The sequence below is a fragment of the Ischnura elegans genome, chromosome X (assembly GCF_921293095.1).
Source record: "Ischnura elegans chromosome X, ioIscEleg1.1, whole genome shotgun sequence".
NCBI lineage: Eukaryota > Metazoa > Arthropoda > Insecta > Odonata > Coenagrionidae > Ischnura > Ischnura elegans.
The window spans coordinates 73372974-73389764 of NC_060259.1; the positions used below are offsets into that span (position 1 = coordinate 73372974).

At 40.4% G+C, this 16791-nt stretch overlaps 1 protein-coding gene across 1 annotated transcript in view; it reads right to left on the reverse strand.

The window, feature by feature from the left end:
- LOC124171186 (cadherin-like and PC-esterase domain-containing protein 1) overlaps positions 1 to 16791 on the reverse strand; it is a 280152-nt gene that overhangs the window by 150888 nt on the left and 112473 nt on the right. Inside the window, exons 9-10 of the mRNA XM_046550325.1 lie at positions 14750 to 14878; positions 1769 to 1860 (exon numbers count right to left, since the gene is read on the reverse strand). Of these exons, the coding sequence (XP_046406281.1) occupies positions 1769 to 1860; positions 14750 to 14878 (221 nt within the window). The remainder of the gene's footprint in view (positions 1 to 1768; positions 1861 to 14749; positions 14879 to 16791) is intronic.

Consider the following 16791-nt stretch of genomic DNA (forward strand, 5'->3'; position numbering starts at 1 on the left):
GGCATCCCTGGATAAGGTCATTGTTTTGGGAGGAGGTGGCGGTTTATTCATTACCTACTTACTGCGGCACCGAGGTGGTATGCAATGCGTTGAGTGACAATACATCTTAGGTCGAATAAAATTCCTGGCTACACTACTGGGCTCTATGAGAGCTTAAGCAGTTTAAAATTAAAGCTCATAAAGAGGAGAAGAAATTCAAAATAGGAAATGCGTAACTAAAGAGGATAATGCTTCATCTACATTATAGTCTGAGGTTTCAGGCGAGATGGAGTGGAAACGTGACATAATGAAAATGAAAAAGCAGGAGCAATTTCCACAATTTTACATTTATAAATAAATGTAAAATTGTGGAAATTGCTCCTGCTTTTTCATTTTCATTCATCTACATTATCTGAAAGATCAAACTGCCAGTCAGAGAGACTTTGTGTCATCAAACTAGGCTTAATGAAAGGCATCTTGAAGGATTGTGGATTAATATCCAATCCAACGGACAGAGTTGTGTGTGTACTTCAAGTGCCCATCACCTCAGCAAGGATCAATTTCCCTCTAAATTAAACCATCACCCAAAATTTTGGGAAGGCTATGAACCCCAGGGCCTGAATCATGAGCAGGATATGTCCTTGGCTACTTTATTCTTGTCACCACCAGGACTGATAAAAATGCAGAGAACATTTTAACCAGTGGAGGTGATATAGAGCCATTGAAGAAAGTTGCTAAGCTAAACTTCCCTGATTTCCATATTCTTCTAATGAGCACACAAGCTGGAAATCTTATCACTCAAAATACTACAAGAAGACTTACTAGACAGATATTTCTTACACTGCAGAGAATTATAATTACTTTTTGTAAATCAAAGCTTATTCTAAGGGCTCTTCTATAAAACTGTGGCGGTGCATTCAAATATACATATTAGCTACTAAAAACCCAAAGATGAATGAATTATAATAGAAAACTATGAATTTTTTATCAAATCCTGTCCACACAGAGATGGGATACAAAGCTCCAAACGCAACTTCTTTCTCCTTGGCAAATTCACTGCTTTACAAGTGTGCGATCCCGTGGCATTGCGCCCGCTGCATATTTGGTCTATGCAATCGCTTGTGGGTGCTCGGGCTGGGCAAAGGAAGGGGGTGGGCAGACTATGTTCAAATGGGTGTTGGGAGCAGACTCAACACGACGCGAGTGCGCACACACATGTTTAGTGAGTAACTCACAGGTAGTGAAGCAGCTGCCACGTACACTACCTGCACTCAGGATCCTAGTCCATCAATACATTCAGTGCCATTTAGCAGCATTCATTTCATATTCATGCCCTTTTTCATCATTGCATATCTTCTCTAATGCACACTCTGGATATATAACCACCAGCCACCACTGCTATAAAGCAATCCAATTTGAGCATTTACTTAAGAGAGAATATGGATTCTCTTTTACGAATTCATAAAACTATTACATGCAATGGGACCTAAATATGAACTGACATCCATAAGATGATGAATGACTGCATATATTCAGCACACTTTCAGCATTTATCATAGAAAATCTCTGCTGAAAGTCAAGGATATATATGCACAAATAAAAGTAGTTACTATTACTGTCAAGTTTTTCCTAAAAGACTGATAAAATTTTAAAAAATAATAATTTTAATGAAATTTTAAAAATAAATTCAATTTCATTAAAATTCATTGTGACACATGGAATATTTTTTGTCTTAAATTAATGTGAGAAGAAATTAATATCTGCAATAACTTAATTTAAAAAATTTCACCTGAGGAACAGCCATTTCTTGTTGGAGGAATTCCTTGAGCATCACCTGGAGGAGACCTCAGCCCACTGACATGGTAACCCTCCAGATTGTAACTGAAAAAGACCCAAGCATATTAAAAAACGTAGCTCAAGACATCTAATTACAACCTCCTTCAGAGAGAATACCCTTTGCTCAGAATATGGATACCTTTCAATAGTGTTACTATGGATGATATTATACATCATTTGTGAGCATGCAATGAAAGTTAATTTTATGTATCATTTGTGCTGGTGCTGATAACTTAAATTCAGCAAAGTGCTTTGTAACAATAATACTTATGATGAAATAACACTAGTGACAACCTTATAGAGCAATATATCTTGACCCTTACACCAAGTGCCAGCCTCTTGAACTTGGTATGCAACATAGTTTCCTCAGATACAGTGGTTAAGGTCTGTGATATTATGTCTTTGTAGGCATCTAGGTTGGGGAAAGTACTAGGAAAAGTGTCAACTTTTGCTAAGTAATCTTTCAGAGCGCAAATTAGATAAATTCAGAGTGCAAATCTCCAGAGTAGAAGGATAGTTAAAATTTAATCACAGAGGAAATGATGATAAAAATGGAGGAAAGAAATAAATGGAAAATAGTTGGTTCTGATAAGGGCAAAAGAATGTACATATAAAGAGATAAACAGTAGATTACGGCGTGAAGTGAAGAAGGCAAGACAGCTTGGTGGAAAAGGCAATACGAGGAAAGGGAAATATTGCAGAAGTACGGAGATATAGGCGTACTATATGTTTTCAGGTGACGCAAGAGGACAAGCCATGCCAAAAATTAAGGCTATGAGTAGGGAGATGTTGAAAGAGCAAGAAGATCTTCAGAATAGGTGAAAGGAAAACACAGAAGATTGGTAGGACAACAAGAATAGGATAAAACATAGGAAAATGATTGGATGAGGAAAACCTTGGACTGGGGTTCTAACATGTAGAAACAGATAGATCATTCCAGGATTCTTAGCCAAGGACAGCAGTGGGCAAGAATCCTGACAGAGATTCTGAAGAACTTAGTTGAGGTCGAGAGAAGGTTTTATGAATTCTTTCATAAGATATTCAAGGAGTGTTCATAGCTTATTCTTGATTGGCTTACTATTTTTGTCCAAATTAATACTATCAATTTTAACGTAAAGAAATGAAGGTAAAGTTGGTCTTCAAATTGGTAAAGAAACGTTATCTTCATCAGACAATTAATGCCGTTATTTTTTGTTTTCCGCATGATTAATTTTAATTTTATACTTGTAATATTTCTATTCAGTAAAAACAGTTGAAATTCCACTAAAAAAAAAGAAAGCCATGGAAAATGAAGATTATCAGTCTAATATCAAATGTAGTGTAAGTGGTATCAGGTTTGTTGATAGGCAAATAGAGGAAACGGCAAACAATTACTTGAGTGATGAGGATTGAGGATTCAGGATGAGACCTGAGGTGCAACAGCGATAATGACAAACCTAGAGGAAAAGAGGGAGGGTGGGGAGCCACAGGGTAGAGTACTAGGGTCCTTATTGAAGCGCCCCAGGGTCAAATTCCAGGGTGAGGGCTTTGGACACAACCAAGCGAAATCCCTGAAAATTCCGGATGGCCCGGGGAAAGGGACTTACCCCACTCAACTCATTTCAACTTGAATCATGTAATGAGTGAGGATGAGGAACAAAATGATAGTACAAAATGTTTGCCTGGTTTATGGATTTTAAAAAAGTATTTGCTAAAGTGTAACCAGATAACAGTCAATAACGAACAAGGAATTTAACATTCAGCATTATGCAAAGAAAATGCATATGTAGCCAACGTAATGAGATGCATGGTTATCCGATGTGTGCAAATTGGCAACAAAATATAAGTAAAGGCAATCCACATGCCTCCCTAGCACCTCCAAAGCAAATTTCTGGCTAATTGGAGGCATTTGTGTTGAGTGCATGGAGAAAAACGGAGGGCGTGAGTTGGATGTAGAGGAAAAGAGACAAGAAAGTGCTTGTCATGGTGTGAAAGAATATAAAAGCACTTGAGGAGAGACAAAAAACAGAAGGTGAGGAAGAAGAATATACTAAATGCAGAGGAAATATTAAGTACATATAGTGATAAAGAAAGAGAAAGATGTTTTGTAAATAAATACATAAAGTAAAGAGTTATATTCTGAGTTGTCTCCCATGTAAACCAATATAATATATTAAATTAATGACCTCTTATAATAAAATGTGAGACATGTAGCCAAGGGTTTCAGAAGGATTTTTAACTCCTTGAGAAGGATATGCTAATCACCATACCCCTGGCTTCAACCCAAAGGATGATATATGTAGATAGGTGAGTTTAGAGCTCAGCCGAGATCAAAGAACAGGCAAGTAATTTCTAAGCACCCTCAATGAAAGTACCTAGTTATGTATATCACACATGAATTTGCAGAATTTGCTAATTACTGGGTTGAAAAGACTTGGTAGTTCCAAATACGTCATTTGAAAGCGAGGTAGCCTAGTATATAGAATACTTGGCTGCTGATATAGGGGTCGCCAGTTCAAATCCTGGGTGAAGCCTTCCAATATCCCCAAACAAAATCCTTAAAGTGTGAGATAGCCCTGGGAAAGAAACTAGCCTCCCACCCTGAATGTGTGTAATTCAGATGTCTGTGACTTCAGGGTTAGATCTACCCTCACCAATCCAAACTAACCTTTGGGTTGAATAACGCAGTGAGTGAAGACTATGGTTTTGAAGTAAAATATCAACATCGGCTACAAAACATCTTACTTGACCTCACTTCCTACTCTTAACCCACCAGTCTTGGTATCATAAGTTGTATTGCAAAGTAAAGGGAATTTTCTGCTGCTCCTTTTCTTTGAAGCTCCCTTCCTTAACCCCAACCTGGTGGAGCCGGGGTAACGTCCCCAACTGACAACCTAGAGGTCGCGTGTTCAAATCCCGCCTGGATGGGTTATCCACCATCCAGGGCATGGGTGTGTGTGACTGTTTAAACAAATTAATTGTAAGAAAGGACTAAATAGTCCTAAATTCGCTTGAAATAAAAAAGAGGACATTGACCCCAGTTCGGTGTGTCACATGGTCACTAACTTTTCTTTCCCATCAAAGCCTCCTTTACTCAAGAATTTACCTCTCCCGCACCTCAAGTCCCAACTTAACTTCCCCATACCCTGTCTAGATCACCCTAAAATTGACCTCCCCTCCCCAACTTACAACTTCACATTCAGAATGTTCTATACCTTGCTTGTCCCATTGGAGAAAAAAGTAGTGTTGCCTCTATCAGTGGTGCAGTGATGGTACCGCTTATCCTGGTGGGTATTACATACCACCACATACCCTGGTATTAGTTGCACCTAAGCCCCCCCCCCCCCAGCCTTAATTCCTGGCTGCGCCCCTGGGGGGCTTTGGGGGTTAAAACCCCTCCCAGAGCTCAGAGAAATATACAAGTTTAATCCATTTTACTTAATTTGATTGATATTACTAATTTTTTCGATTATGAAAATGTTAAAATTAGTTTAAAACCCATTACGACCCACCACAATTAGCACCCTGTTTTTAAAAAATTTTCTCCCCTGGTTTTGGACCCCCCCAAACGAAATTCCTGGGTACGCCACTGCTTAGAGCACTTCCTTTTTATTTGTAAACGGCTGGTGTCCTAACTCCCCCTGCTACACGCCTTCTAGGCAGCTTGTGGGGTACTATGCAGATGTAGATCTTGTTGCCGTTTTTCTCCTCTCGAGTACGCGCGATCGCAAAGTCACCTGAATACGCTTCCAGGGTACGACCAGCCCTAGTCAGTGGCGCAGCGATGGGGGTTTTGGGGGTTAAACCTCCCCCCCCAGAGCTCAGAGAAATTTTTAAGTTTAATCCATTTTACTTTAATGGAATGATATCACTAAATGAAAAGTGTAAGGATTAATAAAATATCCCTCAGAAAGCCGTAAAACTCGCCATTTTGAACCGTTTATTTTAAAATTCCGCACCTACCGCTTATCCTGGTGGGTATTACATACCACCACACAACCCGGTATTAGTTGTACCTAAGCCCCCCCCCCCCCAGCCTTAATTCCTGGCTGCACCCCTGGCCTCTATCACCAAGCGGGAAAATTGGTTTCCTTTCTGCCAGTATATTATCCAAATATGTACGGTCTTGTTTCAACAACAAAGGTTGTGATGGAATACCGGCTGCTTGCCTCCCTAAAACATAATTTGTGGAGGTGCATTTGGTATACTTTTATTAAGGTTCCATTTAACTCTTGCACCTTCCTTTTCCCACTATCTCCCTCTCACCCTCTTTCCTTTAATGCTTTCCACTTAGTCTTGCACTGTAAGTCTTGGAAGTCACTTGTGCCAATTCCCCACTCTCTAATCCCTTTGCCTGTGAAAATATAAAGACTACTGTATTTATTAAATACAATCTGGAAATCAGTGATGATGGGGAGCTACTTTGAGCATTAGTATGATCAAGATTAACGCAGAATACTTCAAAAAGCATCGCCATGGAACAACAGTTTATTATGTGCATCCTGAATGAAAATTTAAGTATACTGGGACTAGCCATGGTGATAACTATTACAGAGTCACCCGCAATGCACAAATTGTGCGAAAAATCCACAGAGGAAAAATCATTAGCCTTGACCAGGATTCGAACCCGGATCCCTCGATTTCCGGCCGAGTGCTTTAGCCAGTTAAGCTACCGAGGCGTCAATCTCACCTGTGGATATTTGTGGACTTTACGGGACAAGGTGGTATGGACTGCTGAGCATATTATGCGACTAGCAGTCCAAGTCGTGCGCACGGTGCCACAGCCGGAGAGCAATGCCCGAACTTTGAACACGAAGAGGTGTTCGCTCTAGACTTATTTAAGTATACCGGGACTAGCTACGGTGATAACTATTACGAAGTCACCCGCCAACCGGGATCCGGGTTCGAATCCCGGTCAAGGCGAATGATTTTTCCTTTGTGGATTTTTTGCACTGAACGAAAATATTTACTCAATACACTAGCAATCACCCTCTCATAGATAGGAGAGTCCACAAGATGAGGAGACCACCAAAGGATAAAATCCCTCTCTATGGTCAAAAGCTATTCCAGCCAGGGGTGGCCATTTTTTTACAACTCTTACACGCCTCCCATTGTCTGAACTCATTCATTCACTCAAAATAGCACCTCTCATCACTTAAATTACTCCAAGATTGAGTTGAGATTTCTCTTTAGATCCTAGAACCAAGACCTCAAGCCAAAAGTCTTCCAACCTTTGTGGACAGATACGTGAGGCACCACTTAGCCTTATTCGGATCTATTGGCGAATCTGACATGTTGAGTTATGGTGGCAGATATTATGGGGCTCTGCTTCATTTCTGAGGGATGATGGATGACATGATTGCCACAGTAAGCAAAGATAGACAATTTCATCACGAAGAAAATTTTTCGAGGGCAGTGTAGCTTGTGTATATGGCTGCAAGATTGCGCAACCCCTAAACTACAACTATTGCAGGGTTCCTTTGGCTTCTGTATTCTATGTGATGTAATGGAGCAAATTAGATTTGAAACCACTATCAGGCAGTCAAGAAATATAAGCAATATTGGTTTAACCCGTTAGCTGTGGGAGCATCAAAATTTTGCTGCCACCGTGTGCAGGACATGAAGGGGGAAGATATTTTTCTGTCCACCCCGGGTGTTTGTCTAGCACAGGGGTCTCCGATTCACTCGACCACGAGGGCCACATTCCAAGTTCTGAATCGCCCCGCAGGCCGGATAGCAAATTTGCTAATTACTGAAGTATGCAATATTCGATACTTGAAACGAGTGAGCGGGCCAGATAAAAGTCCTCCGCAGGCCAGATCCAGCCCGCGGGCCATATTATGGAGACCCCTGGTCTAGCAGGTAGTGGACCCTCATCATCCAGGACTGCCCACCCTACCCCCTGACAACAGACCACAAATATAATATGTCCTTGGTAATTACGCAGGGACGGAAGACCCACCACCGATAGTATAAGAAAGAGACCAATGCGTTCAAATAAGTTTCCCTGGCTAATGGACAACAGCAAGATAAATAAATTCCTAGGAAATGCAAGGATTAGTTGGAATTGTTTTCATCGTGAATGCACCACGGAGAGCAGGGATCTCTCTCTCTCTTGGAGAAGGGATAATCTGGGTAGTGCTCCCCAGAGGGTACCCAGTCCTCAAAAGATGCCTTTTTGCTCTCTGCCACTAGGCTGGGCCAAGTTCAGGCAACCGCAGAAAGGACGGCAATAAAATCTTAAGGAAAGGCTACCAGTGGTAAGTAAATCTGGTCAAGCGTTGAAAAACGTTTTTCCCCGCACTCACCATGCAGACCGTTCAATAACGTTCCCTCAGCCTCAGGGTTAATGAGGAAAATGCATACAGATTATTTTACACAGTATGTTTCACTGTGGAGGATCCAAGCTAACAAAGAACTATGGGAGCCATACGGAGACCCAGACATAGTAGCACAAATCAAAAGTAGAAGACTCACATGTGCAGGCCAGACAAGGAGGAGAGAACATACCACAAATGTAAAAGTGGTATCAGAAGGATTACCGAGAGGAAAACAACCTTTGGGACAGCCACAACTTTACTGGAAGGACCAAATCATAAGCATAAGAAGAGTTGGAGCAGAAGTCGATTGGATGCAGGATCATAAGAGGTGGCGAGATGTTGTTGGCGATGCCATAAACCTTCCGAGGTTTGAGTGGCCTGATGGGTGAGGTAAGGCTTCATTGTATCAAACGCAGCAACTCCTTCTCCCTCACTCAGATTGGGTGGGGTTGTATGTGGCGGCCACATTTGGAGGGAGGGCGCATGGCGGCCCTCAGCTGTCAGCAGTGGTGCAGCGAGGGGGGTTTCTGGGGGATAAACCCCCCCCCCCCCAGAGCTCAGAGAAATTTTTAAGTTTAATCCATTTTACTTATTTTGGATCAGTATTACTAATAGAATAGTGTAAGGATTAATAAAATATCCCTCAGAAAGCCGTAAAACTCACCATTTTGAACCTTTTATCTTTAAAATTCCACAATTTACTAATCTCGCGCCTACCGCTAATCCTGGTGGGTATTCCATACCCCCACACACCCCGGTATTAGTTGCACCTAAACCCCCCAGCTGTCATTCCTAGCTGCACCCCTGGCTGTCAGCAACTGTTGCGCCGTCCGCGATAGGTGGCGGCGAGCGAGGGCGGAACTAGGCAGTTGCGAACCGGAGCGGAGAAGAGAAACACCCCGAGCACTAGAGCGTCAGCACGCCCATTCGCCATTAGCGCGTCACTTATTTCCTATTCTACTTCGGCGGCTGTAACGTTAGTGCAGCCAATAAACTTGTATTCACAGTATAATTCGCTTATTTAATTAGCGTAACCAACCATCGACCTCGATACGCTAAATTGTAGATCCTCAGCAACCTGAATAAGCCTTGCCCACAAGAAGAGAACTAGGCTTCTGTGGGGGTGAGGGGCAAGAAGGGAATCAATGGGGAGGGGTTGGCCCCATTTATTCACCAGGATCTATTTTTTCATTTGCCTAACCTGCTTATATTGCCAAATTTGGGTGCAATTGTGCAGTTTAAATCATGCATCAATATCTCCGTATTGTTTCACGATTTTTGCACATGCAGTGCTATCCTGTATCTTACTCTTTCCCTTTCTTTCTTGATTGATGATAAATGATTCAGAAGTTCTCAGTTGGCACAACAATTACTTACTTGTGTTTTATTCACTTTCTCACAGTTTCGTAGTTTCGTTTCTTAAAGAAAGTGCATCTTTTTGTGCATTGAATAGTGTGAAAATTCAAAGAGATGAATTTAATATCATCTTTGTTGAATCAGCTCTGTGAAGAATATGGAAAATAAATGAGGAAATAACTAATTTGGCAGACCTACAATTGGATTCAATATATGTCAAGATTTGAAAATGTAAAGTAGGCAGTTAATAAGAAAATTCCTCCAACAGATATAAAAGGTGCAAGGAGTCAGGGGCGCAGCTAAGAATTAAGGCTAGGGGGGGTTTTAGGTACAACTAATACTAAGGGGTTTGGGGGTATTGCATACCCATCAGGGTTATCGGGATTTCCGGGGGCCCTCCTCCAGAAAAAAATTAAGTTTAATGGTTCAAAATGGCAAGTTTTACGGCTTTCTGAGAGATATTTGATTAATCCTAACACTATTCTGTAAGTAATCCTAATCCAACTAAGTAAAATGTTTTAAACTTAAATATTTCTCTGAGCTCTGGGGGGGGGGTTTTTATCCCCCAAAACCCCCCCCTCGCTGCACCACTGCAAGGAGTTGCAGGTGCAAAATAAGGAACACATAGTTCTCTTATCCCTATGTTCTCTCTGAGAGTTGTGACTTATGCTCCCAAGGGTGTCATGATTTGTGTTCCCTTCAGGCCCATGCTGGGTCGCTGGGACACCAGAACGTATCCCAGTGCCCCGTCCATCCTGGAAATCTTTGGCACCCTCCTGTTCCAAAACTGGCAGATTTTACAGCCAGAATACCAACATTGAGCAGTTAACTTGATGTCAATGACGTCTCAATCAACAGCATAATTAATACCGTCTTGAGTAAAGAAAATATTTTTTAAAATTCACTAAATCTTCATTTACTTTGTGGTATTCCATTAAGTTTTCCTGGATATCAGACAATTACTTATACCATTTATTTTTTATCAGAGCACGGCCCGGGTTTCAATGAATTATCATCATCTTCAGGCGCAAATTATTAATTTATTAAAAAGTAAGTGGTATAAGTTATTTTCTGATATCCAGGAAAACTTAAGAAAATAATTATTAAAATTAATAAACATAATTCGATCTGGTAAGATTCGATTCAATCTCAAGAGGGATGAAAATTTAAAAGTGTATTTGTTATATTCCACACCCAGGCATACATCCTGCATAGTGCTGGTGCCCTCTGGCTATGGCCATCCACCACCCTGAGAAGGGACCCAGCACAGGCCTGGTTCCCTTATTTTATGGTTGTATTTTCAATGTAGTGTGAAACACAATTATATGATGACATAATTTTTTCCCCAGAGAATTAATGGCATTGAGTGCCTTAAATAGCATTCTCAGGATTTCCACCGATTTCATTTGTTATACAAATATCACCAGGGGTGCAGCTAGGAATTAAGGCTGGGGGGGTTTACATGCAACTAATACTGGAGTGTGTGGGGGTATGGAATACCCACCAAGGTAAGTGAGATTAATAAATTGCAGAATTGTAAGATAAATGGTCCAAAATGGTGAATTTTACGGCTTTCTGAGGGATAATTTTATTAATCCTTAAACTATTCTATTAGTAATATCAATCCAATTAAGTAAAATGGATTAAACTTAAAATTTTCTCTGAGCTTTCGGGAGGGTTTTATCCCACAAAACCCCCCTCGCTGCGCCACTGCATATCACCAACGTTTCAATGTACCACTCGTCCATCGTCATTAGGATGAAAGAATGACGATGGTCCACTGAAACGTCGGTAATATAGAACGAATTAAACTGGTGGATATACCAAGAAGACTTCACACATTTAAAAGTTGTTTTTGAAAAGAGAAGGCCTGGAAATTTTGAAGATGAAATGGGTGCAGGAGACCCACTGGGTGCAGAGTAGTGCTTAATTTATAAAATGTTGAGTACCGCAACACATACCGACACATTTAATGCACATGACTGTCAAATATAAGCCCCCCCAAAAAACTCCCAATTTTCTAAAATGTTCAAAGTTACCATGAGGAATCATGTTTTACCAAAAATCAACACAATGAAATTTTTTGACATGACCTAATTTTCCCTGAGAGGTGTCACAGTGCCGTTCTGGTGTGTTCTGGCCAAAATTAAGGTCTGATGCAGAGGATAACTAAATGGGAAACCTATAGGAAGGGGGAGATAGTTACACCATGGGCGTACCCACGATCAAAACTAGGGTTGGGCCTGCCATGTTTGTTCAAGTTTTAGGTAAGATTTATGCATGGAAAAGGTGAATGAAATCTACATTTTAAGGAAACTGAAACAGCTCTTTTTAAGTTTTTGAAATTATTTGCTTGAAAAAATATTATTATCCTTAAAGACATTAGTGAATTTTGCTTCTGGGGGGGCAGCTGCCCCCACCTGCCCCTCGCTGAGTATGCCCATGAGTTACACTGTAACCAATCCCTCCCTCCCAATCTGAGGCTGGCTCCACCACCACATGTTGTTGATGTACTACCCAAGTGGCTAAATCCATGTGAACACTCTCTACCTTCTCTATTGTTTAAGAGGTGAACCACCATCAGCTATGCTCTTTTCTCTCAAGTTCCCCCCTTACTAGTTACTCCACATAGCAGTGGCATAGCCAGGAATTTTGTTCGGGGGGAGGGGTCCAAAACTGGGGGTGGGGGAAAGTTTTGAAAAATAGGGTACTAAGTAATGGGTTTTAAACTAATTTTAACACTTTTCACACTTGAAAAAACTTCATTTGTTAAAAGAATACTTTGTGATTTTCATGATTTTTCAATAAATTGTTTTCTTTTATCAAGGAAAATAATTGTGCTTTTATATTTGGGGGGGGGGGTCCAGACCCCCCGGACTCCCCCCCTGGCTACGCCACTGCCCCATAGGGTTGTACAGAAGAGGGACCAAAGTGGATGGACGTAACGTTTTCATTTTCATATGCTTTGACAGATAACAGAACACAATGTACATTAGTAACTGAAGGTATACTAGGACCTTATTACTTGCATCATCACGGAAATTGTTTCTGATACCATAAATGGTCTTCAGCATAGCAGACCAGGTTGGCTGTTTTCAGGCGGATGGGTGCATGCATTTAAATTTCTGAAGAGTGAGTGTTAATACAAGGAGTACAAAAGTGAGTCATTTCTTAACAGTCACAAATTGTGGGATAAATTAAAAACTACTAATTCAGCAACAACCTTATCTTAAATCTCTTCTCTCTCCTCAAAATTCTAGGTGAAGGGTAGCTGTCCCCTCCTGCCTCTCACTAGGTACGCCCATGGGGCCTCAGGAAGCCACCATAAGGGGTAAAATATAAGTAGCTGCTAAAGGTGGTGATCACTAAATAGAATTTTTTCACAAATGAGTTCAAACAAAATGAGCCATTAATTAATATTCCTTGTAAAACTGGCATAATTACCAGCATTGAGTTATCCCTAAAGCAATATCAAGTGTATAAATGAAGCAATCATGCTTGAAGCCCAAGGCTGGACGGCCTTTTCTTTCTGATTCAAGCTCTCAAGGGAGAGGGATGATCAGGAGTTAACCATGTACCCCTCCCTCGACACTGCTTAGAGCTAGAGTTTCTAGAATGGAAGAGAACAATTCTAAGGGATATTCCATTGTAGCTTTCTTCTAGTATAGATAGAAGAGTTTCTAGAACAGAGGAGGAATAAACAAATAACAGAATATTTTGTCAAAATAGAGGTCACAGATGGCCACTAGTAAAAATACTTTGGCTGCTGGCCATGGGAGGAAGTAGGGGCACAGCTAGGAGTTAAGGCTAGGGGCGGTTTTAGGCACAACTAATACTGGGGTGTCTGGGGGTGTGGAATACCCGCCAGGGTAAGAGGTGTGGGGGCACTCCTTAAAAAAAATTTCTAAATAAATGGTTCAAAATGGTGAGTTTTACAGCTTTCGGAGGGATATTTTACTAATATTACACTATTCTGTTAGTAATATTAATCCAATTAAGTAAAATGGATTAAACTTTTTAAAAATTTCTGAGCTCTGGGGGGGTTTATCCCCCAAAACCCCCCCCCTCGCTGCGCCACTGGGAGGAAGTGAAAAGTTGTGGAAAAAGCAGTGATTGCATGGCATATACGTTTGGTTGAGAGAAATAAACGCTGCTCAAGGAGGTGTGGCTATTTGGGTGGGCCCGAGCTGTGGGGCCAATGATAATCTGCATGGTCTGTGGTGTCCCAATGAAATATAAACACATAAAACGTCGAAATGAACTCTGGTTTAATCCATGGCAGCTGATGGACGAGACACACTGCAGTAAACCACCATATGCTCTCAACCCTAATTGTGAGAATGGTCATTTACAGTATTTCTCCGAATATAGTCCCCCTCTGAATATAGTCCCCCTCCTAATTTCGAGGCTTGAGTTTTGGGAAAAAATTCAAAAAAAGGGTATGAATATAGTCCCCCCTTTACTTTTACCACAGGCATTTTTAGAAAAAAAGGGGGGACTATATTCAGACAAATACGGCATTTATTCACTATATTCAGCATCAATCATATGACCAACTGAGGCCTGCAAATAAGGGTCAAAGCACCCTAGCCAACAGCATCAAGGAATTCAAGCACTTGACGGGAGGCTAGGGCCCCTTTGTTATAGGCTTGGAGTGAAAGGGAAATACCCTCTGGTCCGCGATGAAGATGGCTGTTGAATATATTTTGCTGTGTTGAGCAGGTGTCCATGCATCTTTATCTGCTTTGAAATTGTTTTGCACCTTATGAGTTGACGTGCATTTAGCACTTTAGGCATTTGAGGACAAGAAGGTGTAGATATCCATGAGGAACATGATTTGCCCTTCATTTCATTGCCCTTGATTATTTGCTGCCTTCATTGCTGTCCCACATATAAGTATATCCTTTGAGAAACAAGCAAATCAATGCAGAAATAGAATCAATTATCACAATAACATCCAGGAGGATCAAATTGGTCCTATTCTGATTTTCCATCTCTTCCTTTTGGTAACCATAAAAGATGTTGTAATTTTCTCTCATTACTTTTTAGCATATCAAAGCTACTATGGGTGTGGGCCAACAAGCTGAGATATCAGACTTCATTATGTATTTTGTTACATAATATCATTTTGGCCGGAAATGCTAACAGGGAATGTCCATTTCATCCCTCAGCAAGAAACGTATCATGAAGGGAGATAGCCACCTATGCTATATGCTAATGCTATAATGCCATTACCCACCTCTATTTGATTATATTTTATGTAAATTAGCATATCATACCTTGAATTATGCAGTCTTGACTCAGCTAGGTAGGAATACTCATACTCTGGTACCTCCTGGGCTCTGAATGTAGCTTCCAAATGAGACAGAAGAATGTGCATTTTGGGAGTGAGATGGTGCTTCTCATTCCTGAAAAAAAAATCCCTTGATTTAATGCTATATATATAATTACATTTCTAACTATTTTTATGCTAAAATACTAATCATTGTTGTGTCTAGGGAGGCATTAAATGTTGAAATTCAAGAACAGATATGCTGAAATATCTCTTGGAGGTCGGATTATTTACATGAGGATACATCAAGGAGAGTGATTTTCCCATTGTATATTTTCATAGGCGGATCTAGGGGGGCAGAGGGGCACGTGCTCCCCCCAGACCCTTGAAAAATGTGCAAGATTTTTAATACAGTGCCGTTATCATTGGGTTCGTTTTGAATTACGGGGTATCCTTGTGCCCCCCCCCCCCCCCCCCCAGAAAGAAATCCTGGATCAGCCCCTGTATATTTTTGTAAAAAGAGCCAGCACCAAGTTAAAATGACTCAACTGAAGTTTGAGATCAAAAGTATCATCATCATCAAAACCATATTATCAAAAGAATAATGATCAAGAGCAGTGGTGGACACATGATAGGGACAAGGGGCTAACTCCTAGCCCAGTGGCGCTGACTCCATGGGGCTTGAGGGGGCCCAAGCCCCCTCAAAAATTTGTTATGTGTGTGAGGAAAAAGTGTGACAGGCTTGTTGATTTTCCACAGAGTGTCCAAATATCAAAATTCGAGTTATCAGGGTTTTAATGTTGATCATATGACTCTTCTAAAAATGGCTAAAAAACTTAAAACTCACTACTTATGAAATTTCCCGGGGCAAGATCCCTGATTTGGGCTTCCCCAATATTTTTTGTAAGTCAGCATCCCTGCCCTAGCCCCCCCAGATCCGCCACTGATCAAGAGTGCAGGATGATAGAAAATCTCTCCAAATTCAATAGTTTCCATTGGGAAAGCAAAGATAATGTCAATGTTATGAAAATGAAAAAAAAGTCTTCATTATCCTCTGCTGTCTGCTGTTCAAAAATTTTGGGCCTTCCATGCCATGTGACAAGGCATTCAAAAATCAATACAGTTTCTTACAGTTTTATGCTTCGACAAAATGTTCAATACAAATACAGCATCAATATCATTTTGACAGAAAAAATGACACATGGTGGATCACTATCAAACAATAATGATAAAAATAAAATTGAGGTACTTTACCATAGAAATTTTGAAGTTATTGCAGAAATGCATAAAGCTTTAAATTAACTTGAAATACACAAGTCTACTGAGAATGGCACTGCAGTCAATTATATCGCATGGTAAAATGATGAGTTGAAAAATTTGGACATTCATTGACTATTCTGCATACAGGTAGCCTAGTTATACTTTTTAGTGATGCCACATCTAACGTAAGTATTTTTTATGCAAGCATACAAAAGCTTAGATCGAAAAAATGTCATGTGACTGACCAAATTTAAAGAATGAATTAATGAAGTTCACAAAAATTGCAATCTAGGCTAAAAGACTCAAAAACCAAGTGAAGGCATTTTTCAAAATGACTAAAGGATAACATGGATCCACTGCAGATATGATGGACACGAGTTCAAGAAATAAAATCAAGTCAAATACTTGGGAGAGATTTTAAAAACATGAGAATATGAATGAACCAGAATTGCATCACTGGTTAAATATCCTATATAGAATTTTGTTTGCCTGCAACAGAATATCAGATTCTTATCATATAAAACTAAAATCAGATTGTATAAATCAGTAATTTCTGCAGCACTGCAAGATGGTACCTACTGAAATTGGCCAAAAAAACGGGAAAATTTTATTACACTTGTAAAAAAAAAGGTATTAAGAAAATATATGGTCAGACAAATTAACCCTTTTACTGCTACTGGTACATAGGCCCCGGCTGGTTGAGTGAAAACTGCCAGGGGCCAATTTATCGGCCCAAATTATTTCACTTTTTTTTCGTGATTGTGGCCTTTTCAACAGCTGTAATTTATG